Source organism: Andrena cerasifolii, chromosome 9 (genome assembly GCF_050908995.1).
Source record: "Andrena cerasifolii isolate SP2316 chromosome 9, iyAndCera1_principal, whole genome shotgun sequence".
NCBI classification, from domain to species: domain Eukaryota; kingdom Metazoa; phylum Arthropoda; class Insecta; order Hymenoptera; family Andrenidae; genus Andrena; species Andrena cerasifolii.
This window is the reverse complement of record NC_135126.1, coordinates 16,090,551-16,114,697: the sequence shown is the minus strand read 5'-3', so window position 1 is coordinate 16,114,697 and position 24,147 is coordinate 16,090,551. Positions and strand designations below refer to the sequence as shown.

At 48.1% G+C, this 24,147-nt stretch overlaps 2 protein-coding genes across 7 annotated transcripts; both read left to right on the top strand.

Moving 5' to 3' along the window:
- The first annotated feature begins 1,065 nt into the window (after positions 1 to 1,065).
- On the top strand, positions 1,066 to 11,119 carry LOC143373162 (band 7 protein AGAP004871). 6 transcript variants are annotated; one of them, XM_076820113.1, is made up of 6 exons: positions 2,457 to 3,342; positions 3,558 to 3,738; positions 4,795 to 4,956; positions 6,522 to 6,687; positions 6,760 to 6,928; positions 8,684 to 9,279. In XM_076820113.1, the coding sequence occupies exons 1-6, from the start codon at positions 3,096 to 3,098 to the stop codon at positions 8,710 to 8,712; spliced, it is 954 nt and encodes a 317-aa protein (XP_076676228.1). In that variant the 5' UTR covers positions 2,457 to 3,095; the 3' UTR covers positions 8,713 to 9,279. The 6 variants fall into 6 exon arrangements, with proteins under 6 accessions (XP_076676230.1, XP_076676228.1, XP_076676227.1 ...); XM_076820112.1 differs by having other exon boundaries at positions 6,757 to 6,928; XM_076820115.1 differs by lacking the exons at positions 2,457 to 3,342; positions 6,760 to 6,928; positions 8,684 to 9,279 and adding exons at positions 1,066 to 2,446; positions 9,470 to 11,119.
- A 768-nt stretch (positions 11,120 to 11,887) lies between these two features.
- Theg (Testicular haploid expressed gene) lies at positions 11,888 to 22,833 on the top strand. Its single transcript, XM_076819765.1, has 7 exons — positions 11,888 to 17,958; positions 18,038 to 18,141; positions 18,205 to 18,297; positions 18,380 to 18,511; positions 19,065 to 19,179; positions 19,261 to 19,489; positions 19,914 to 22,833. Exons 1-7 carry the CDS (start codon positions 17,845 to 17,847, stop codon positions 20,072 to 20,074), a joined length of 948 nt encoding a protein of 315 aa, XP_076675880.1. The 5' UTR covers positions 11,888 to 17,844; the 3' UTR covers positions 20,075 to 22,833.
- The last annotated feature ends 1,314 nt before the right edge of the window (positions 22,834 to 24,147 follow it).

The window sequence follows — 24,147 nt, the reverse complement described above, 5'->3', positions numbered from 1 at the left end:
GTCGCGTCGGCGTCGTTTCTGCGCTTGGCAACCCGCACGGCGAATATTCGTGATCACGTTGCATCCGGGACAGATTATCGGCAAGTAAATACAGCATTATACCGTGTAATCTAGACTCCACGCAGCTTCTTAGTCATTAGAAGCCCGGTCGGCTTACCGGTGTATCCGATCCTTGATTATTATTAATAGCTTGAACATCTAAGTAGTGGCAACGAGCCAGCGGATGTTAACGATTGCGAGCAGGCACACGCACCTTTCCCCTATCCAGCCCGATTTCTCGACCAGTCGCATTGTCCTCCCGAAATGTTTCCCTTCACCGCGACGGTAACACTTTATCTCTTCGATTAGCCTCCTCAGTATAGTATTATTGCATTTCGCCTCGGCCGATGCGTTTTTGATTTCACTTTTTAATCGAAACGTTAGAAAAAAAGAAGATCCTCCGGGAATCGTGTACTGGCGCGTATCGTAAAAAGTTATCGTTGCCCGACGCGGAGTAAAAAATAGCTCGATAAATTCGGACAACGTCCATCGAGGCTCGTAAATTAAATCGTATGAAAAAGGAAGGAAATGCTATTGCCGCGTGGCAGCGAATAAATCGCTATCGAAACGGCGCAGCGCGGCGCGGCGAATGCAGCTTGGCTAATTGAGAGTAATCGCGCGCGTTTAGATGTTCCAAGGGGTCCCGCGAAAACGATCGACGCAAGAAAGTTAGCAGTTTGTCGCAAGTCGGACGAGTTTCCTGCACTTTGAATCGTGGCGCGAAGTCGAGGACTTATGCACGTAGGTACGTACAGTGGAGCTCATAAACTTTGAAAAGGAATACCCTACTGACGAAATAGATAGCTAACTGCTCTGCGGATAAAAAGAGACGCGTACATCGCGCTCATGGAAGCGTGTAATACCTACGTTTGTTGGACGGCTCTGCTTCGACTCATCGCCTAATTGTTATTCTTAGAAGCGACCGTTTACGAACATTCCGTTTTTATGTACTTGTAGGTACGTACTACAGCGGTCTGTCTCAGTCTGCCGCCAGCCATGCGTTGCGCGAATAACGGTGAACAGAATTCTCGCGCCCAATTATTTTTTTACTCCCCAAATCGTATGTATACAACGCTGAATTTCGACGCGTGGATCAGTCGGCTGAGCGACGAATCAGTGCCGCCAAAATCATCCGCGCCTGCATCGTCATAATGATCGTTAACCATGGAGTACAGGGCATCGCAATTACCATTTTTCTCGCTGAGTTTTCCGGTTCCGTTTGACAGCGCGTGCAAATTAGCTCGATGACCCGTTTTCTGGCGTTTCAACAAAATAATTGGACGATTTTTCTGTGCCGATGAGCCAGACAAGCTCGCGAGTCGCGTTAGATCGTGGGAAAATGAAAGATAGAAGCGTGTTTTCAGGTCCTGGCAAGAAAATCTGTTGCATCGGTTATTGTCGGATACCGGTTCTTGAAACAAGCCGGTTTATCGGCATTTCTCAGCGATAGTTTAGCAAGGCTGTTATCGTTTATCGTTGCCGTTGCCGTTGCCGTTGCCGGTGCGTCGAGATTCAAATCAAGAGGAGAAACGTTCTCCGAGTAACCGTGCACTCATCGGGCGAACACAGTTTCATTAGTCTAATGGATTTCGATACTCGAAACGCTGATTCTCGTAACGCGAAACTCCAAGTAATCAAAGCAATGGGAAGAAAAGCTGTGGGGGGCTTTTAAATCCCGTGGACGCCGACGTGAACGCTAACGGGTTGACACGCGGGAAAATAGAAATTATTTAGAACTCATCAGACAACGAGACTTTCTATTATAGGTACATTTCATTACTTTACCAGTGACAGTTTCGAGTGGAGGATTAAACGCGAGTCGTGTTTGGTAACAGGTTAGATAACCAGCCTTTAGAAGTGACCGTTTGAAGGTGTTCAAAGGGAGCCCGGTATTTCCGCGCAATTAATATTAGGTAGAACGGGTCAAGTTACGTTTGGACGCAGCTTTAAAGCAGCAATTCCCCGTCGCCTGGTTGCTATGAAAATTCTTGGATTACGTTCTGCTCGGGACGATAAACGGTTAATTGCAAGAATAAAGCTACGCTCGCCGGTAGCCCCGTTTCATCGACCGAAATTAAACGGTAAATCAGATTTAAAAGGCTTTCTCGCGGCGACCGCGACGTTACCGGGCCAACGAGCCTTAATTACCAAGATATTAAAATATTCACGCCGCAAGTCTGAGCTCGCGGTGCCGCTATCGGAATCGCAGCAAACGAGGGAAACGGTCTCGCCAACGACGAAGCGCAGACACGAGGTTCTTCCAACGATACGTGCCAAAACAATCACTCATCGTGTATATAAACAGCGAGCGTTTAGATCTCGAACCGCGGTTCGATCCGACCGATCGAATCTTCCTGCTCTTGTTGCGCGCCTCAGTCGCAGAGTCGCCTTCGTCGTAAACGGATTCGTAAGTTGCTCGTCCGCACCTCTGCGAGTTTGCTCCGCTCGGCGCGTTAGCATGTCTCCGGGCTACGCGTAGCTCGATGGACTTTGAGTTTTCGCGATTTCGATCATACAGCGGTGGAGTCGAGTGAGATATCACGTTGTCATTCCATAGCGGCACACGTGCGAGGGGATGAAACGAAGGACAACAAAGTTCTATCTGCTATCGGTTATCGCCCTATCAGCGATACAGAAGCACACGCGTGAATGCGTTTCAACAGCTTCAACCTCTCGTAATCTCCTCGCGCAGTTGGCAGAATTTTGAGAGCCGACGCGACAGGCGTGACAACGCGGGAAGCAGGGAAGCGGCACGATGAAATTAACGAAAAAGGCCGTGGATGGGAAAGGGAAAGGGAGGGAAGGATTACTTTTCTGACAGCCGTTCCATTTCACGCACAATTTACCGAGGACGTTCCACTTAAAAGACCTTTGCATGATTGCTTTCGCACCGGGTACGAGCGAAAAGGGCAAGGCGCAACCAGTGACGAATAGCTCTACGGTTGCTCGTTAATTATACCTAATGTGTGCTTGCTCCGCTCGAAGAGATCGGCTGCCTCGAAAAGCAATCTCTCGTCCTCTTTCGTTTCGAATCCATTGCTCCGTTCTTGTTTCCCATGTTTTGGGGCATGTCGTCTGTTGGGAAAATAGAGGATTCGACAGCCCCGAGCTCGCAGATGGTGCAAGAGGACAAAGTCGACGTAATGACGAGATTCGTCGATTTCCTGGCCACCGTAGGATCCTTTCTACTGGTGCTCGTTACGCTTCCATTCTCGCTGTGCTTCGCGTTCAAGGTCGTCCAGGAGTACGAAAGGGCTGTCGTTTTCAGGATGGGTCGCTTGAAGGGAGAGGCTTACGGGCCAGGTAAATATCGCGCAATTTCACGTCCGTTCGTAAACAACACCTCTGGATAACGTCGTAAGTTGTAGCCGTTGTGTAGGGAATTTCCCGGGGCAAGACTTTAGCGCGATCTTATCTCTCTACGCGAGCTGATAGCGTTAGCGGAACTTTCGCCTTGCTCCCGGCCAGATACTTACCTTTCGCGTTTTAAGGTTCAAGTAACTTGTTGCCTTTGCTAGGGACGTTCTTCGTGATGCCATGCGTGGACAACTGCGTGCGCGTGGACATGAGAACGGTGTCGTTCGACGTTCCCCCGCAGGAAGTCCTCACCAAGGACTCCGTGACGGTTAGCGTGGACGCGGTCGTCTATTACCGCATAAAGGAGCCACTGAATGCCGTTATCAAGATAGCCAACTACAGGTATACGTATACGCGACCGAATTACGAGTTTCTGATCCAACGGACGACGGAATACTAGAGTGCTTAGCGCGGAGTGATGAAGCGACTCTTTCTTTGTGAACCACCGTTGACCACCGCATAAATTGTAAAGGTGTTTCAAACGCTGCGCGTGGGAAGCGCGCTAATGCGTCGCGACATAGACAAAAGGAGAGGCGGCGCGGTGCATCGCGTTGGCAGAGTGCACCCGACGCGACGCTTCTTTCAAAGAAGCATCCAATCTTCTTGATCGGGCGAACTCGAAACGAAGAGAGAAGCAAGTTATCGGAAACGCAACAGAACTCGACGTTCCGGGGATAACGTAAATTAATTGGAATTCCTTATGCGGCCGGGTTAATTAACACGGACACGGGTTTCTGAAATTTTAATTAGCATCACGAGGACCGTGTAGTTCCGAGAGACGGGACCCCCTTCAGAGCGTATCAACGACGGACGAGAAAAATGCGAGGGACGGCTCCTCGAAGACTTACGAGAGCGTGACGAAATTACCTGGATAATTTCCGACGGCGCGGCGCGACGCGGAGCAGGCGATTAATTGCGTAAAAGTTGAGCGGACGCGATATCAATTTGGAAATCTTGCGACTCGAGTCCCCGTTCGATGGCATAGTTTTGATTTTGCTTGGACGGTGGTAGCTGTACTGTAATATAACATAGGGTATAATACGTAATGCTTGGACGTGTAGCGACGCCTAAGGGGCACCAAAATATGCTAGTTTCTACAGTTGTTTTCTAACAACTGGTCCCTCGAAAAAGCTAGCCAGAGTTCTGGTGCGCGCGGTATTTAAGCCGCGAACTGGCCGACGCGACGTTTAATTAACTAGAGCACGCCGACCTGCTGTTCAATTATGGGCAAGACGGCAGCGTAATTAAAGTACAGCTTGACGAGAAGACTACGGTGGAAGGTATTGCGACCGAAACGAATTAGTTTTGAATTCACTACGCGAAAAATTAAAAAAATCGTTGCACCTACCGTACGTTGAACGTTGAATAGCGTAGGTATACCTACTCGTTGCGTTTCAGTCATTCCACGCGACTGCTGGCGGCCAGTACGCTGAGGACAGTGCTAGGAACGAGGAGCTTGGCCGAGATTCTGGCTGAACGCGAAACCGTCTCCCACACCATGCAGGCATCTCTGGACGAGGCCACGGACCCATGGGGCGTCAAGGTTGAACGCGTCGAAATGTAAGCTTGTCTTCTAATTATTCGTTTTAAAGAATGTACGTCTCGATCTCGATGGCCTAACCTAACCCATGATCGAATCGGTCAAATCAGTGGAATTTACCGTTTCTTTCTTCCCTGTCGCGTTGCAATACGTTACGATCGATCGACGAAGTCCCATTACCTGTCGGTAACTCGTGCGAGTTCGATACGCGCTAGGGAATCGGAATTGCTTCGGTGTTTGAGTATCCTTTGACTGTAACGACGCGATACTCGCAAGTATCGACGGTTCTTTCAACGCATTCGAACGGTGCTCGGTAAAACGAAGTCGATATCGAACTCGTTAGGATGAAAGCACGCTCGTAGGGGTGCTCCCATCGTTGAATCGGTGTGAACGCGTCCTTGTTATACAATTTGAAAAAAATATTCCGCAGAGATTGCGATCTCGAGAAAGAGCGTTACTAATGTTAGGAAGAATTCCTGTACTAACAATAAGCCTGAAAAAGGTTAGAAGTTGCGGGACGCTGGAGAATACGGAATACGAGAAACGACTCCGCGTAAGCAGTAGGCGTTTTGCTCTAAGGGGTTGCGTAGACACTTATGAATAGCTTCGACCCTATAAAGAGCACTCCGGTCTCGACGTGCCACGACGAGACGCGTGCTTTCCAATAGCCAGACGCTGCTGTTGCACGGTGCAAAAGCCGAAAAAGCTCGAGTGCCTTCCAAAGGGGTTGTTTGCCAGTGTACCGGAAACTCGCCCAACAGTCGGGAAATCCTGTGCATGCATGTTTACGTAAGCGATCGTGCCAACATTTATCCGATGCTCGTGACCACTGCGAATTCAAACCTATATGAAAACGCTCTAAATCGTAACCGCTGTCCAAGGATGGAACAAGGTAGGCAACGTTAGGTACTGGGTTAGGTATAAATATAAACTGCGTCAATAATCGCGGAATGTTTTAAACGAAAACATTAACGCCGGGATCCTCGCTTATCCGGCTGAGGTGTCGCGTGTCGCGCGATTTCGCATAAATTTACGGCCTCGTGCCTTTCAGCGATTCCACGGGAATTCGATAACTGTTTGAACGCAGCTCCGCTCGGGCTGCGCTCTTTTCAACGTCGAATTCAGAAGGATCGTTCGTCTGAAAGCGGAGCCATTGCCATCGAAAGGGCAACATAAAGCAAAGGAAGAATCTCTTTTATTCTCGCTGTGTCTACTGTCTACCGAGCTACCGGAAGGAAGTTACGTTCTTTACCGTGACTCGAAGCTGCACTCGAACGTATTCTGGTACTCGTTTGTACATGGGCTTTTCGCATCGGGCGGTATCCTCGTCGATAAAAGGATACAATGAAAACGGAGCGTCGGGCGGTTCTAAAGTCCAAGCGCCCGTCGCGTCGCCTCGCGTCGCGTCGCGTCGCGTCGCATCGATTGCCCCTACACATACCCTACTCTATATCGTGCGACGATCTCGAAACCGTTTCCTCGGGTTATGAAACGGGTCTGTAAGTGGCCGCGTACGTGGCCGCAAATAGACGTAGCTACCGAGCAGGTAAACCGAACGACAACGTAACGGACGTTGCTGATTTAGAAAGGACGTTCGACTTCCGGTGCAGCTGCAACGAGCCATGGCCACGGAGGCGGAAGCCGCAAGGGAGGCGCGGGCAAAAGTGATTGCGGCGGAGGGAGAGATGTTGGCTTCCCGAGCACTGAAAGAGGCCAGCGACGTCATCTCCACGAGTCCAGCTGCCCTTCAGGTAAGTAGCTACTCTACGCTCTTCGGACTCCGTATGTATCGGTCTTCTGTCACTCGCTTTTCACGCCAGCAGCTACGATATCTGCAAACGCTAAGCAACATATCGGCGGAGAAGAATTCGACCATCATCTTTCCTCTGCCAATCGACATTCTGACACCTTTCCTCAACTGTGGCTTGCGTGCAGACGCGAACCAAAGGACCACAGAACGTGCGAACTTGCAGCCGAATGATACGGGGCATGGTGCGTAGCTAAGTAAATAAATACTCTCGGAGGAATTGAGACGTGCGTGTGCACCGTGCAGTCTTGTCGCGACCCCCCGTCGAGTTTCCACGTCACGTTCGAGGCGTTACAGCGTGCCGTGAAAGTGCCCCCAGCTCCACCTCCACATGCCAGAACTTTAAGTCGAGGAAAAGTGAAACGTACGTGCCGCACCGACCGCGTCTTTATGAAACCCTATAAAACGGCAACTCCGCACAGCGGTACCTACGTATAAGTATTGAAATTTACGTACTTTCGAGTGATCAATTCAAGCCAGCGATGAAAATGACAGAACTCGTTATCTGCTGCCGAGAGCCACCAACGCCCCGCGGACAAGATACGAACAGAAAGTATAAATTTCAATGTTATTATGCTGCACCGGGGCCGCGGGTTTCCTTCCGTTTTTAACAGAACAAAATATCCCGCGCGTAATGTATGTAGAATGTTTTATAAACAGCGGAGGAGCTTTAACTGGGACTATTATTTACGCGGAAAATTCTTGGGTGAGTTATGGCGGTTGTTAGCCATGCCACGACACACGGCCACGGTCGGACCAGGATTAAAAAGCTCCCACCGTTTCGTCTGAAAAGTTGGAGAAAGCTCGTTCGCAATGTCCGAAAGCAACAAATAAATCTGCAGCTGCCTCGCGTCTCGCTCCTCGCCGAGCAGAACGGTACCTAAAGACGAGTCGGATTCTGTGAAATTGATCGAGAAAGCTCGTACGGTATCTTGCTACGTAATAGGCAGATTTGAATACGGTTTAATCGGTAGACTGGCAAATGAGTAAATACTTGTGTCGCGAATCGGAAGAACTCGCTTGCTCCTGCAACCGGAGAATCTTCCGTGTCGACGTTCCGTGTTTGAGAAGGACTAATATTGAGGATCGCGATTAATAAACGCTATGGCTCGTGGGGTATTAATCCCTTTGGCTACAAATATTTGCCCGCCAAATTAATTCGTACCCTCGACAGCAAGACGTCACATGGGCATTCGTAATCCAACCAAAGGGATAACCACCGAGATACGCAGCAATTACGTTTCCAACTAATTATAAGAACGAGCATTACGCGACCGAGTCACGTCCGCGAAAGTTGGTATCAAAGTCGTCCAAGAAAAAGCAGATAAATCCCGCGAAGCTGGTAATTCAATCTCCAACTCGTGGCTCGTCGGGGAATACGATTTTCGGAATAAATCTGTTGAAAAGTTGCGCCCGCAGTGGGAACATTTTTCAAAATTTGTTCAACGTACAACGTCGACCCGCGAATATTTTTCTGATCTATGACCAGTGTCCCGCGGACCGAGAGATTTATCGCTTACGCTCCCACTGCTCCGCGTAGGAAATTACTAAAAGAACATTAATCTTTACTCGCGTTACCTTTAATTATTCCGCTCGGTTACGATTTCGAGGGAACAGCCTGTTTGGAAAAAGATTTACCTACCAACCGGCTTTCATCAAATACTTATTCGTATTGGCGGTAATGACCAGGACGCTCACGATCCACGGCTAATTAATGTGGATCGGTATTGTGGCGAGCTTATTCTGGCACAGAGAGGAATTCAGCTCCCTCTGTCCCGGATGCACGATTCACGCGGAAATGGTTGCTCGTGAAACTTGACCGTTCGCGATTTATCATTACGAGGGGGTTCGCTTGTAGGTACGTTTAGTGACTAATTGTAAGAAAGTACTGCTTAGTCTGAAAATGGGCAACGGTAAAAAATATCCTTTCCCTGTTTCAGGATGGAGCGGTTTATCTTGTCCGTGTTAGTTACCGACACCGAAACAAACAGTATTATACGTATGACGCGTAGCGTTTTGAACGTTGGTAATTCTCGTAGGAATTCACAGAGACATTATCGTACAGGGGCACAGCTTTCCAAAGCTCGTTAAATATTCAGCCCGTGGAACGTGAAGGGTCAAGCCACGACGAGTAGGTATGCACTATGCATTCAGCAAATCCGATAACTTTCATCGCGGGTATCGCTGACTCGCGGGATCCATCTAAACCGAATCTCCGTCTCTTTAATACTCCGTAATTTCTTCGAGGATAATTAGCGGCCGCTTGCACGTAGGTCGGCGTCGACGTTGCTTTACGGCGCAATTAAAAAATTTTTAATTCTGCCGAGGCCTTTCCTTCAGTTCCCTTCTCGCCGACGAATATACGCTGCCCTCTTCCCGTCGTAATACGCCCGCTCGTCGAGCTAACTTTTCACGCCGTTCTTTCTTCAGCTACACTTACCTACCTCGCTCCAAACCGACGCGAACTTTTCACCTTCACCGCTCTTCCCCTTCTTCCGTTTTATGCCACGAGTTATTTTTGCACGGAAGAATTAAGTCTGAGCAGGATACGGTACGGCTGACGTAGAGTTCACGACACCGGGCATCGGACATCTGTCTGCAGCTCCATCCCCATTTTGTTTGAAACAAGAAGGCGGGTAGTGTTTTCGCGTACAATTAAGGGATGATCACGTTCGCCGCCCGTCTATCGCTCTATCGCCTTCTGGGGAATATTTCGAGTGTTTCAGAGGCGAGGAGGGCAAAGAGAAACGGGGAACAAATATACCGGGCTCGCCAATTTACCCCGTCGAAAGGCACGATTAATGTTTCATCGGGTCCAGATCTTCTGGGATTTTTCTGAACTTGTAGGCTTCCCGGGATTTTTCGCGCATCCTCACGACCGAACAATCTTTCTCTCACGGATCTCGCTTCTTCCACGTTCCGAGAAATGCTTCCCCACCTACAAAATAATTTCTCGAAGGGATGGTCTGGAAATGGGTGAGTTATGTTGTCTGGAGTTTTATGTTTTCAAGCCCGGCTCCACGGTGCAACTTTTCGGACGGCATAAACCGAAGAAGAAACGTGACCGGAGCTTCCTATAGATCCCGTACCAGCGAGAGAATGCTTTTCCGTGTCCGTTGTTCGCGGAATCGACGGACAACAGCGATAGTAGCAATTAAAAGTTAGCAGTCGCTAAACAATAGGACTTTTCTTGCTACGGGCCGCCCGAATTCTTTTTCGCTCGGCCACTTGCGGATCAAAAAACTGATCGCGATCGCGAAACGTGCCGTTTCTCCTACACTCCAGAGCGATAAATATTTCTCGCGTCCATTAGTTCTCCCGTCACCGAAGTCGCTGGACTGTTTAAAAAGTGGCAAGAGCGCCGCGCTGTGCCGGCTAAAGTTATTCTAGCACCTCTAATGCCGTTTCCAGAGAGGATTAAACGAGACCTACGACTTGCGAGCGAGGCGGTAGGGTTCAACGAACGTGAAAGGGCTGTGGAGCTACGCGGAAACCGGCACGTAATTTTATGTAACGGAACCGAACGCCACTTTGCTCTTTGTTCGAAAGAACCTTTTTTGCCCCGGTGCATTGCGACACCCCGCTGGCGCTGCCTCCATTAGAACTGTCGCTCAAGATTTCCTGGATTTTCCGAATTTTCCCAATTATCTGCTAGCGAACGGCGAAATAATTCGCGGCACGAGGGTGTAGAATTGTAGAGAGGATCATCGATGGTTGCTCATACGGGGGCAAATTGCCGTTGTTTGGAGGCATGAACCGCGCCCATAAATAAGGGGGAAGGAAATCGCGCATGCGATAGGTAACGCATAACCTGGGGGCTTTTTCCAGTCTTGAAATATCGTTGGAGCTCTCCGAACAAGGGTGTAGATAGGTATTAGGCGGATCGCGTCGCGAGAGACGAAGCGGGGTAAAAATGTAGCGTCGGGAATAAAAATGAAACGGGGCTAAGGAAAAAGCGGTGGGAGGGTGTTACTGCCACTGGGTTTCATTATGCAGCCTCTTATAGTTGGCGTAACTCCCATTGGTCGTAAATGTGAATTACGGCTGGCCGAAATAGCTTGGCGCACCTTACTGTATCCACGTACGAAAAATCCCTTTTTCCCGCTCCCGTCCCCCTTCGCATCCCCCTCACCTTCCCGCACCAGCCCAGCGAACGAGGATAATTTATACCACCGAGGACCACGTCCGATGAATGAAAATGGTCGTCGACCTTTGCCGAGCGGCGGTTTTTTTCCAACGGACAACTGCCAGCGGCAAGTTTCGCCAGTTGACGAGACAGGAATTAAACGGAGGCAGGGGTCGAAATGGCTTGGACCATTTGAATGCACTCCAAACGATCCCTCGCCGCGTCGCGAGCTCTCCTGGAACATTCCCCTTCGAAGCCAAGTAGGTATATATGTTTTCTCTTCGTTCACTCTCGTTTCCGGGACACCAGGTATACCGTACTTAATTTCTATTGCCGATTTATCGAGGGCACGAGAGATGCTGGGCCATTTGGTTTACTTTGACAGTTAATAAGCTATCGAAAGGCTCAGATACCTACATATGTTCGGTCAGAGAGGACGGGAGACTACCGTTCACCAGAATCAATTTAAAAGGGAATACCTTAAAACTGGACGAACCGGCCGTCAAAATCTACTTAAAGTCTACAACATGAAACAACATTGACGTAAATGAATCAGCCCGGGTAGCGTCGCGTAACTCGATTTCAACGGTATACGGACTGGCCAGTGGGCCGACCGGCAAAAATTAATTTAAAGCTGTAAACGAGAAGTTGAGGGGACACGGTGGTTGTAGGTTGCGCATACGCGGCAGTCGTTGCTTTGGTTTGCTTCGGTTTGATATGGTTTAGATTTGGCTGGACGTTGAATAGCATCGTCCAGACGTCGGAAGCACTCGAAGCGATAAAGCTTGGTAGGTCAGGGTGGACTTTGGTGGCCACCACGGACCGCTGTCGGATCGATAATTAATGCGGTGTGCAGTGCGTACTGTCCAATTATTGATATTTCGAGGGATCCTGCGGCGTTAACTCGTTCCACGTGGTTAACGGTGTGTTCGCCTCTAGATTATGGTTTAAAGCGGAAGCGCTGCCGAACGGTGAATAGGTATGACGGTAGCCTTTAAAATTATCATGCAAACAGGCCCGCTCGTAATTAATAGGTTAATTATCGAACACGGCATTCCAGGTTAACTCTCGTTAACTGCTCCTAAATTAAATCATTTTCCTTTCCACCAGCTTTCCAGTTGCGCCTGAGCTAAGTAATTGCATACATATTCTTTACTCCGGCCGGTTGCTAATTATACGCCGCGTCCGATTGTTGACGACTACTTAATTCCACGATCATCTGGATCGCTCGCCAGGGGCTCGTTCATCGGCTCGGGATTACTGGCACCATCTTTTGGAGGGAGGGGCAGGTTCGTCGGGTTCCGATTACCAGCAGTGGCGAAAGCTAGTCGCGCAACTACCCTTCCTAGGGGTAGTTCCACGGCCTTCCCACCGTCGATAACTAGCGTTTTCTCCGGGCCAATGCTTGCATTGCTTACCTGTCAGGTGAGTGCTCGGTAGCTGCGAAAGATACGTACCTACATCGAAACGACCTTTTGCTCGCATCTTCTCTCAGAGACTCGTCGGATACAACATCACCGAGTTTTCACCTTTTCCCTGCCACAGTAACGTAAATGTTCCTTTCAACTCTAGACCATTAATGGAAATCAATAATTCATGCGCGAACAAAAGGGCCGCAAATTCCCGGATGAATCGCCTATGAACGGTCAATTATCCGTCCTTTAACAAAGCGACCAGCTTATAACCGAGCAACCGATACGGATCGCCCATTAATTTACAGCAATTTGGCATTGCACATAATTAGGAAACTCATCGGGATCTTCTATTAATGTCTACCATGTTCGATCTATAATTCCCGATTGCGTTCCATTATTTTTATCCAGACTCGAGGGATCATCGAAAATCCAAAACAGTAGGTAGCTTCTCGTGAAATCAAACGACCGAGAGCGCGAAATCCGCGCGGAATTTATTGGTCGCGTAAATATTCCGTTTGACGCGGGCCTGTTCACTCTTCAGCGTTTCTATTACCGACATAAATAGGTGATGCAAAAATTCTTTATAGAAACCCGGATAGGTAAACACCCCTTATCTCGTATTCTTAGCTGCGAGCATTTCACGGTACCTGACGAAGCCTTGTTCTCGCGCGTTTCTTCCACGATGAGGACGCGGTGTAACATTTTTCCGCAAAACGACGCGTCTTCGTCCAAGACAGGAAATGGAAAATGTCAGGGATTCGTGCTCTCGAAATCAAAGCGAAACGAAAGTTTGTTGTTGCAGAATCGGACGTGGAAGCCGAATACATTGGAATGCGGCGACGAGCGAGTTTCCCATTGTGTTCGAACGTTACAAATATTCTTTGCGCGCTTCTGATGGAAAAAACAAATAGGTATTTCCGATTGCTGTTACATTTACGCGTTGAGGAATGAAATTTCATGGAAATTCTCGTCACGCGACGCGACGCAATTTTATATAAGTATAAGTAGGTACTCGTACGCGTCGTCTGCGTTTAACGCTGGCCCAGTGAAAAATAGAAAAGAATCGCTGGAACGGTATGCCAGAAAGATTTGTTTCCGTTTCCCTCGACGAGGATCTGTGACATCGAGTTCGCGCTCGGAGAACCGCATCTTCCGGTCGCTCCGCTCCGAGAGTTTGCTGGCAGAGGAGAATTATCGAAGGGATTGGATCAGCGAGAACCGGAAGCAGCGCCGATCAGAGTTTTCGATGCTGGGTCGAGAGGAAAACGCGTGACCCGCATATGAAAGATAATCGGTGGAAATTCCTGCTTGGACGCGGGAATATCCGATGCCCGGGATTAATTTATCATCGACGACTCGTCCGTTTTGTTCGCCGATGAAAGGGGTCAGGCTCGCTGGAGCACAAAGCGTACCGCAGGACAAAGCTGCTAATTATACAAATTACGAAGGCTGTCCGCGCGGTGCGTCGATGGATTTCAATCGGCAAAATAATCACGTCCCCCGCAGAAACCAGTCACCGTCCAACTTTGTCAAACGAGGCTATTAATCGAACCGGGCACGGTACAAAGGAGGAGGAGAAGGAAAGGAATTTCGAAGACTTTAGAAATCTACAAATCTTCTAATCGTGCAGATTTAATGAATCGGTTCGGTTTCAGACGGTGCGGCGCGGGCGCCGTGCAGGCGAGCAGCCTGAAACTATTTAAAAATCTGGCACTGAGTTGCGTGAAAAACAATGTGTCGCGAGAACAACGGATTCGCCTGCAAAATTTCCCGAAAACTTGCTCGGAAGCGCACCTATCTCAGCTCGTTACCCTGCGTTTCCGACGCCCGACAACTTTACGAAAGCTTCCGCGATATAATTTTCGTGACTGTAAGGGAGCCCGCCCTCCACGCTTCCGTTCACAATTTCGTAGGATAAACTCGTCGAGATACCTATATACCCAGCCACGACTACGGGACAGCTTTCGGCGACGTATGAGAAATTTCCTTGGTAGGCCCTCCTGAATCGACCGGTCTTTGGACATCCACCAGGTACCTACCTTCTGCTAGCCGCCACTCGCAGTCCTTTAAAATTCACCGTCCGGTATTCCAGTTCTTTCCTGGCTTACTTACCCAAACAGGAAGAAAAAAGACCATGGCGAGTTCTTAGGATTAGATGCGAGATAACTTTTCCGACGCCGAATGGGGCCGTTCGCCAAGTTTTTCCACTTTTCCAGCGACAAGTTATCGCCAAGAGGAGAGGGAAATTTTTGGAATTGGTACGAGCCAACTACGCGTTCCCGGTCATCCATACCCATATTCGACCATTTTTATTCTTCTAGTAATTGAAAGGAAATTTACTCAAGTATCAACTACCCTGAGACTGGAGAGGACGTGCGAATATGTTAGAACACATGAAATCTATGAAATTCCAAAGGGCATAGACGATGTGGGACAAGCATTAATGCCTGCCGCGTTCTCCGGGCTATACATCTTCAGGGATCAATGAGCCGATCCTCGCTAAGCTTATTAGTCGAGGAAAAGATATTTGGACGGAGAGATAAAAAAATTAGAACCTAATAATAAGGGGATAGAACTCGTACGTAAAACCGGATAGAAGGCAAATCGGTAGATATCAGTGGACCTATTTTTCAAAGTTAACGTTGTTGAGCTGGAAATAAACTGGGCCGCTCGAATTCCTTGAAAAGGTGGAATTTCCAAATAAAGTAGTAATTGTATCAATGTTTAAACGGCGAACGAAAGTAGCGTAATTGCAAGTTTGTAGCAACTCGAAGTATCCTCTCGCATTTCTATTATACCCTGAGCATTTAAGAAATTGCAAGCTCTTAAGACTCTCCAGATTCTCGAGATTATTGTTGTTCCTTTGATATTCCATGTTCCATGAAACTGTTGGGACAGTTGAAAACTTGAAACATTCCCCGTCTGGAATTGTAGACAACAGCGATCCGAAGAATAACTTAGGAAAAGTCGCACACCGTCTAGATTTGTTAAAAACTTTACAAGATTAAATAAAGAGGGCCGAGAGAAGTTGGATGAAAGTAAAAAGGCTGTGCGGCTGTTGCATCCAATCGGAAGCAGTTACGAAGATAAGTGGAGCGAGGTTCGCTCCACTGAGACTAATTGTAAGCAGAACTGCGGTGCAAAAGTTCTTTGGATTAAGTACAAAGGCAGGTAACGTGTCGTTCGAAAGGGGCTCGCACACGTTGTATCTATTGCATCGATATCGCTGTTGAAAGTTGCCTCTAAGTAGTCGGTCGATGGCGTGCATTAAATTTTTCGTAATATCGCGAAAAGTAACCGCCCATCCTGACTTTCCAGATCATCGCGGAGCGCCGAAGCGTTGAAATACAACTGCTTCGCGTTCACCCTCCGCCGTCCTGAATTTCTCTTGCCCCGGCAACGTTCCTGCAAATTATCGTGTGTCGAGATAATAGATGGCGGATATTAAATATTACACCGAAGGAACGAGTCGAGATACTTTCAAATACGAAGAAATATTCGAGTTTGGCCAACGTTTCTCGCCCAAAGGAAACCCACGAATTTTCGACTTCCGTCGCTTATTTAAACGTTAAGGTCCCTTGCTGTTTTCTACTTGTTCAATAAATCATTTGCAAATCGTTGAGAAATCGGTAAGGCGTTTGGAGGATCGCGAGGATCCGACACTAGCGGTTGAAGTACCGTTCCGGTTTAAGGATCAAACAAAATTGGCGTTAAAGTCGTGTAAGACGAGAAATCAAGTAATAGCATTTTGTCTATCTTACGAACGCCTCAGAGTGATTACAAAATGCTCGCGTGAAAGAGTAATTTGCGAAAAAGTGGACGTCAATAAGCAGACTTTCGTAGGCTCGAGCCAATAACGTCCAGTACCCTGAGCCGGAATTAAAATTTAATTAGAAAGGTGAGCTTATCCAGCGGCGCGTTACCGCGTTACCGCATGCCCGTCCGCGCCTGGATCGTTTCACGTTGAAGCGCGGATAATATCGTTGCACCTCCTTTTCACGATCGATCGACCTAAGAAAATATGTACACGCTTACTTGCGCGAGCGCTCGCGTATCTAACGAAAGCCAAATCTCCCTTGTTTAAACATCTACGAAAAGAGGAAACTTTGCCAGCTGTACAAAAGGGCAAGAGTGTGAGGGGGGATTGTAAAGCTGAGGATGAACAGCGAAAGAGAATATCGTACCCAGACCTATCGAGTTGCTGGCTTTTCGCCGAGTCTGAACACCAGCAGCGTTTTTCCCCTTTAAAACCGCAACGCGTTCGTCATGCCACGACTCACGGCGCGTGTATCGCGTAGCCATTAAATCCGCAGTGGTAGTGGCAGGGCTGAAAAAGCAGTTCATGAAGAGCGGTGAAGGCTGAAGTTGGAGTAAAATCTTATCATCGATATCCACCGGGATTTCAAGTGCCAGGTAAACAGAGTCGTATTTGAGATTTCCCATGCGGGGTTGACAGAGTAAGTGAGCGTGATGTGGAAGGTAGAGGATCACGGAGTGACGGAGAAAGAGGACGGACGTAAAGGGAACACCAGGGAACAAGCTAGGAGGAGAGGATCCAGAGAGTGGCCCATGTTCGTAGACGGATGGAAAGGAATAAAACCAGCCGGATGTCCCTTAAGAGATCTTCATCGGAAGAGATTGTGTCCTTAATGCTGCCAGTCCGAATCCAGCACGAAATTACATCTACCGCTGCTTCTTCATATCTCCACGCAAAGAATCGTCGATGCACCTGCCTATCATCTCTATCGAACAATAGAATTTCTCTTTCACCTCTTTTTCTTTCTCTTTCGCCCTGATCGCTTCCACTTTTCCTCTCTACGTTGAATAAGTACCCACGTCCGCGGACCGGTCGAACAACTCGATGAATCCTTCAATACCGGATCGAATAAACAATTATCGGTCCGCTACCACCGGCTACCGGTACGTATTTTAATCCATTTCTTTTCTTTCGTAGGTACGCGCGATCGATACCACGATATACAAACTGCAAAATAAAGCATCATTCTGCGCGTCGCCATCGCATAGTAGAGGACGTGGGGCATGAGGCGGCGGAGGGCTGCGCGCCATGGGAATACCAGATTTATTCCGCGTGGCAGTATTATTAATCCCTATTAATTGAAAATCCCTCACGCCTTCTACACTCTGTCCTTTCGTGTCCCACTGTGTCGGTGTTTTACGTTTTCGTGGATTCGCGACAACTGAAATGTGTAATGCTGAAATTTTCGGGCGAGAAGCCTTCGCGGAGATGCGGCTGAATCGCACGTAAGCTTTCTTTTGTTCCTCGTTTGGCGACGTTGCGCCTTGCTTCAGTTCGAAAGCGATCCTCGGTCGGATTCGCCACGTCTAAATTGTAGGTTGGACACGGAAAGTAAAAATTTCAGCTGGTAAATTACGCCGGTATCGGAGTCTCTGGAGCTTCTTTATCCTTCTTCTCCTTCGTTTTTACCACGTACACACATTTTTCTGGGATCGCCGGAATAATTAAAGCAGAATTTAATTAAGCAATCTGCAACGTGCCGTTGAAAGTCGAGCGTGAAATAAATAAAGGTTGGACCTAAACATGCTTGCCCGAAGGATCAAATATGCCATGGCGCATTTAACGCACAAACAGTACATCGATCTGCTAGCGGAGCCCAATTGGAGAAAGATTCGAAAGATAGATCTGAACCTTTTGGTGGGTGGTCCGACGCTCTCCGGATCGTAGAGCTGCGAAACCTCGACATATCGAAATATTTAATTTGTACCTTTCTCAGGCTAATCCGTTTACAACCCGACGCGCAGCCTTAAACGCGCGGGCTTCGAAACGGATCAGAGTGCTGGCGCGGCCAAAATACCTTAACAAGAAATATGATCCAACGTGAGTAATTAGCTTGTGTCTCGTGTCGGAGGATTTCACACTGGTGGTATGGTTTGCTCGCAGAAAAGTCCCTCCACCGTACCCGAGAATCCATCCGCTGACGCTCGCAGCTACCAGCAGCAAACGTATCCTAGACTTGGCTCTTCCCAAGAAGAGGTGATTCGATTCGCTTGTTTCGCCGCGCCGGAACGGAACGAGATCTCGAAGGAAATTAACGAATTGCTCGTTCCTCGATCAGATTGCTGTTGTCGAACATGGGGTTCCCGACCAGCGGCAACATCGTCGAGCTCCTGTATAAGGTTGAAAACTCCCGCTACCTCAAGTATCGATTCTTCTGCAACGCCAGGCAGCAGCGGGAACTGAAGAGGAAGTGAGTAGTAGAGGCCAGACACGGAGCTGTCCTTTGCCCCGTGTCACCCTACGGGAGGAAACAGCTGCAGCTTAGAAGCTTTGGTCCAATCGAAAAGCAACGTGATCAGACTGTCCTTGGAATGGCTCGCATTCGCAAATCTGATCTCGTAAAGTCGGATTTGGATTCTCTTGATCCCCAGCGCGATAAAGAATCGGGGACACGCTTCTTTTACCGCATTTCAACAGGAGCAGGATATTGACTTTCCACTTTCCGTACCGATTAAACTCGGTGTGCAACTCGCGAACAGTTAGCAGACTCGAGTACCCGTAGATGTAATTATTAATAGTGCCCAAGGGTGTCTCGAAATTTGCCAAACAAGTGGAAGCGCATGCGCATTCCTCCTCCCGTTCTCCCACCTTCTCGCTCTGCTCGTTCCACTCATTCTCACGTTAGTCCCGGAAACTGCCCGTTCGTCGGCTGATTAAATAACGGAGGATCTCTTCAAAGTTCTCCACTCTCTTTTTCGGGGGTAAGAATTTGCATCGATGTTTGCGCTACCGTTTCGTTCCAGGAACCAAATCATGGCAAGGTTACGCAGAACGATAAAACCCGAGGATTGGAATCGACACTTGAAAGTTCTGGAAAGATTGGCTGCCCCAAAAGTGCCGCCGAGGCCCAAATTCCCCGTATGCACACATTCGTTCATACGTATTTTCCGGTAAAAAAAAAAAGTGTATTCGTGCTCGTCGTTAGAGAGTAAATTGCAGGACAGAAAAAGAAAATGGAGGCCGGTGAACATGAGGAGAATCGAAAACTTAGCGACGCCAGCGGCGAGGGAGACACCGGAAGTCAGGGATCCGTTCACGGTACCGCCAGCCGCTCTCACTTACCAGATCAGCAAACGCATCGTGGAAATTGCATACCCAAAGACTGTGCCGGAAATTACACCCCCCCGGATCCCGGGCACCGTTTCTCCGGCCGCGTTGAAGGCCGTCGGTACGCCGATCGTTCGCCTCTCTTTCCGATTTTTCCCCCGTCCAACTGGCCACTCGATGGAGAGTGAACTTACTTAAGGGAGTTAGCGCGTAAAATGGGCAAGTTGAAAATTCCCTGGTCGGCCAGTTTTCCCTTCCTTCTCGGTTGCCCGCAGTTCCGCGAGCCGTAAAACTGCCAGCGGTAATTAAAACGACGGTGTCCGATTTTTCTTTTCTATCCCCGGCGAGGACTCGGCAAATATAAATTTCCTTCGAAATTTCCTCGTTAGCCGGCAACCGTGCTTTTGTAAGTAGTACTACGCGGCCGTTTTTCTACTCCCGCGCTATCCCGTCGCCTTGACAGTGAATTAATTCTCCTTCGAGCCATTTGTTCGGTTTAAGGGCGAGTAGTAGAGCGACAGGATGCATGGCCTTTAATTTCCCAGCTTCTCCGAGGACGATATTCCTGGCGAAACCAGCTGTACGTCCCGCAGGAATGGAGACAGACCTCAGGGAGGACGCGTTCCAGGTATCGCCGAAAGCATTAAAGGCGAAAGCAAGCAAGAGGCTGAAATTTTTGGCCAGGCCAAAAACATACAGGAGATGAGTGGTTCGTCTACCCAACCCTTCTTCCAGAACGGATGCGTCCATGTTTCGTCCTGTATCGTAATTCGTCACCTACACCGTTCTGTATTGTCCTCCCCTCTAAATATAAGACTCCACCGCATCTGGCATTTCTCTCGCATCGGGGTGTCCAAGATCAATCGGTGGATCTAAGTAGAATACCTACATACGCGTCTACCGCGATGGTCGCGGTGGTTCCAGTAAAGTTTTCTCGGGACAGATAGAAGCCGGATCGTTGCCAATCTCCAGTTGAATTAATGCTGTAGTTGTAATCGTACACTTAATCGCGAGATAACGCCAAAAGACTCCAAGGTATCTTCCAACTAATGGTTGACGAGCTGTCAATAGTCGAGTAAAAGTGTCAGAGGTGTCGCGGGAAAGGAAGACAATGGGAATTTTATATCGGCGGGGACAGTGTGTTTACACAGGATCGATGGTTTGCGGTGCATCGCGAGCAAGGATGTTCGATACGTGTCGCGTAACCTCCATACGAACGTGCCGAGCTCGAGAGAAATTCGATAGAAAAGAGTCACCGACCGTTTCCCCTCTTGAGAACAATTTTGTAAATAGAAGACCGATCCGGTTCGAGGCCGAAAACAATTTCGAAAAATTCTTTCGATTTTTACCTACAGAGCTGCCACGTACAGCAAAACTGCGACAGAGCATTCGAATCGCGTAGAATTTTAAAGTGATCAGTCGATCGTGTGCTTACTAAAAAGTATCGATATGCATCGGGGAGCTTCCGTTTCCGAGCTTGATCGGAAATGATCTTGTTCCCTGTCGACCCGACCCGTCCATGATCTTATCTGTTCCAGCCTCGGTTCTCCTTCGATTCGATTGGAAACACCCACGGGGAACAGACCAGAAATTTAGATGAAAATGGAACCACAGGGAAACGGTTATCTATAAAACAACGATTATCCTCCCACGGTGGTGACCAGAATCGTTTCTGGACTCTCCCTGAAATAATATACGACATCCTTGCTTGGAAATATCGTTTTCTCGGTCCAAGATCTCCGTCGATCTCGGCGATCCAGCTTCATCCTGTGCTCTTTCGTTTTGCCCGTAAAGACATTACCCATTACTGGCTCTCCTTGGTGCAACATGGTCATATTTCGCCTTAGGAGAAAATAGTATTGAAAATCTGGGAGCTCCTTCTATCCGTCGTTAATTCCGATTTTCTATTTCTAATCGAGTCACGGTTAAATTCTCGAATCTGTAGGCGTAAGCGTCGGCCAACAGTTGTACAGAGTAATACAGTTATGTACTTGCGATTAGTAAAGCGTGCAACTCGAATTGACGTTCAGCAGCCTAAACTTGCCTATTTGGGGAAAAAACGGATTTTAGGGTGGCTATAATTGAAAAGGTAGGTGCAACGGGCGGTAGAATGTAGGAGCCTTTGAAAATGCACTCGCTATCACGTGACGAATGGAATGTAAATGCATGGGGTCGAGGACGAGTGGAATCCTCTTACGATTCCATCCACGTTCAGGCACTTTTCTGGCTGGCTGTCACTCTTCGGCCGCGCTCCACCAAAACTCCCACCTCGGTTTTCGCGCAACCACCATAATTGGCACGGTATGGTGGGTCTGGTTTAGTCTGTTTCGACACCAGACACAGCTTTCGCGACACAAGATTAAACCTAATAAGAATATCCGAATTAGTTATTCTTCGCTTTCGTCAGCCCGTTGCGGGTCTCGCCCCTGTTATCCCTGTTAGGATTATTATCGGCAATTGTCCGTCGGGCGATATTCGTGATTTTTCAAACTACGGCGATACACGTTCGTCTTTCTCCAAGGTCGACGAGGGAGGTCGAGGTAACGGCTTTATTGGATATTGGAAAACGTCCCCCGTCCCTGGTTGCGTCCGTTTTAAAGGCCCACCTGCGGCCACCTATGATCATTGTTCGGGGCTCGAACCTCGGAACTCCGCGCCGCCGCCGCCGACTCCCGTAAATTTCCACGCTTCCTTTCTGCATTATGTATGTCCCAGAGCGCAGAACGCGGCTGATTGTGAGTTCGTCGTCCTTCTTTGTCAGATAAATCGCTCGGTCCTGGATCGACGTTTCGCCGCAACGAAGGAAAGAATTGAAAGGATCGGTGTCGCTCGGTAATCAAGGAGATACGTTACGCGATATGCTAATGGTAACTGCGAGCGTAACTGTAATAAAGAAGAAAACTTCTCTCGCGGTGATGGCGTAGAGTTTAGAGATAAATTACCAAAAGTTACTACACTCGACACCATGCAACTCTGATGAAATAGGTATATACGCGTACCTTATATAAAAATCTATGCGCCCGTTTCATACGAATCGAAGAAATTACCCGCCTTTATACGCCGCCTTATTCTTCGTTATCGCGAATCGTGTGCCTAATTTCTTTGGCTCGCATAGAGAGGTTTACTTTCAGTCGTTTCCCCGCGTTATTCTTTTGCTTGGAACAAAAGGGAGGAAAGAAGTGCCGAAAATACTAGACGAAACGCACTTATCGTCCTTTCATCGCGGAAAGGAATAAATTAATTGCCAGAGGCGTTTTGTTTCCATTTATTTGAGCGGTACTTATTTCTTTCGAGACGAGGGATATTCAAGCTCCAGAGAACCTTACAAAGGCAAAGTGTTGGATCGCGTGACCGTTTCTTTGCTTTACTTTACTGTAACGAGCAGCAACACTCGCTTTTAAATTATAGCTCCTTTCCACGGAAAATACTAGGCAATAAAAAATTCATCTTAATTACGCTGTTTACTTGGTTTCTTTTCAAAGATAATATCAAGTGTCGTCCATAGTCGTTGTGCTCTTAAACCCAATGATCCGAATCCAGAGAATACATATAAAATTGAAGATTAAGCCGCAGCGGTGCTCACGTATCTGCGTCACGATCGAGCTTTCGTTTAATCGCAAATCTATCGTCGCGAAGGCTCGAACGTGAATCTAATTTTACGCCGCGCCAGCTTCGATTCGCGTAGCTTCCGCCAGTTTCATCTAATAAACTACGTTTCCCCACCACATTTCACGAATCCCCGACCAGTCGAAACGCAATCGTTGACAATTACCTCGGTATCAACCGCAAAATCCCGGTTACATGCGACAGACCAATTTCCAGCGACGTCTGTCCAAACTGCCGCTGCATATACGCGAACGCAGGAGCAACGGTACTTGCGCGGCCCACACGCGCACCGTTCGTGTCGCCCAAAATCGCTTCTTGAACTGTCGAGTGGGAATACCGATGACAAAAATCGAGTTTCAAAGCTTTGCGAAGGAAAACGCGTAGATAGGTCAGTAGGTAAGTGCCAGCAAACACTCGATTCTCTGAAAACGCCGGACGCTTCGAACGCAGCGATTGGATGTGAGTAAATCTACAGCACTCTGCGTTACATCATTATTATTCATTATCTCGGATTACGGGGACCTCGCAGCACAGGCTAAACCCTAACCAACCCGTCTCCACTCGTTGACTATTTAGTTGACTATTTCAGCTTCAAAAAATTCTAAAAGTCTGGGCGTGTAAGAATTCCTTCCTCCATAGAATGGAATTCCCGCGTCAACATTGGATGTTTCTAAAACATTTTATAACTGATCAGACACGATTTTTTTTTTGGTAAAAATGTGGGGAAAAAATTGATTCGCGTGTAACTTCCAGAATTTGTGTTCAAATTTTTCGGCCAAGAAGATATCTACTTCCACTCTATAGAGTTTGATGTATAAAGTGGTCCACCTGAATCGATGTAGGTATGTACATCACCTGCAGCGACGCGCCGTACAGGGTTATCATCAACGATTAATAAGTTGGACAATTTTATACATTCCGACGTTTTTTTTTTTTGTAATTACTCGGAAACGTACCCAGAATAGATTGTGAAAAGTACGACTATAACGATTATTTGGTATGAAAGTAATTTAGCGTTAAAGAAACTAACGATTTTACGTATCTAGTAGTCCACTACCCCCTTAAACCGTGGCATTTTTGACGGAAAATCGTGGAGAAAGGTGCAGGATTGCAAGCTAATGGCCACGTCGTGAACGCCTACGTTCACGGAATCCCAGCCCTCTGGGTACTGGG

Bases quoted from the DNA above. Each gene is read 5' to 3' on its own strand.
- LOC143373162 (XM_076820110.1), top strand. From the start codon at position 3,096: ATGTTTTGGGGCATGTCGTCTGTTGGGAAAATAGAGGATTCGACAGCC. The intron at 3,739-4,794 runs GTATACGTATAC...GTTGCGTTTCAG, and splicing joins ATCAAGATAGCCAACTACAG to TCATTCCACGCGACTGCTGG. The intron at 4,957-6,521 runs GTAAGCTTGTCT...TTGCTGATTTAG, and splicing joins AAGGTTGAACGCGTCGAAAT to AAAGGACGTTCGACTTCCGG.
- Theg (XM_076819765.1), top strand. From the start codon at position 17,845: ATGCTTGCCCGAAGGATCAAATATGCCATGGCGCATTTAACGCACAAA. The intron at 18,142-18,204 runs GTGAGTAATTAG...GTTTGCTCGCAG, and splicing joins AACAAGAAATATGATCCAAC to AAAAGTCCCTCCACCGTACC. The intron at 18,298-18,379 runs GTGATTCGATTC...TTCCTCGATCAG, and splicing joins TTGGCTCTTCCCAAGAAGAG to ATTGCTGTTGTCGAACATGG.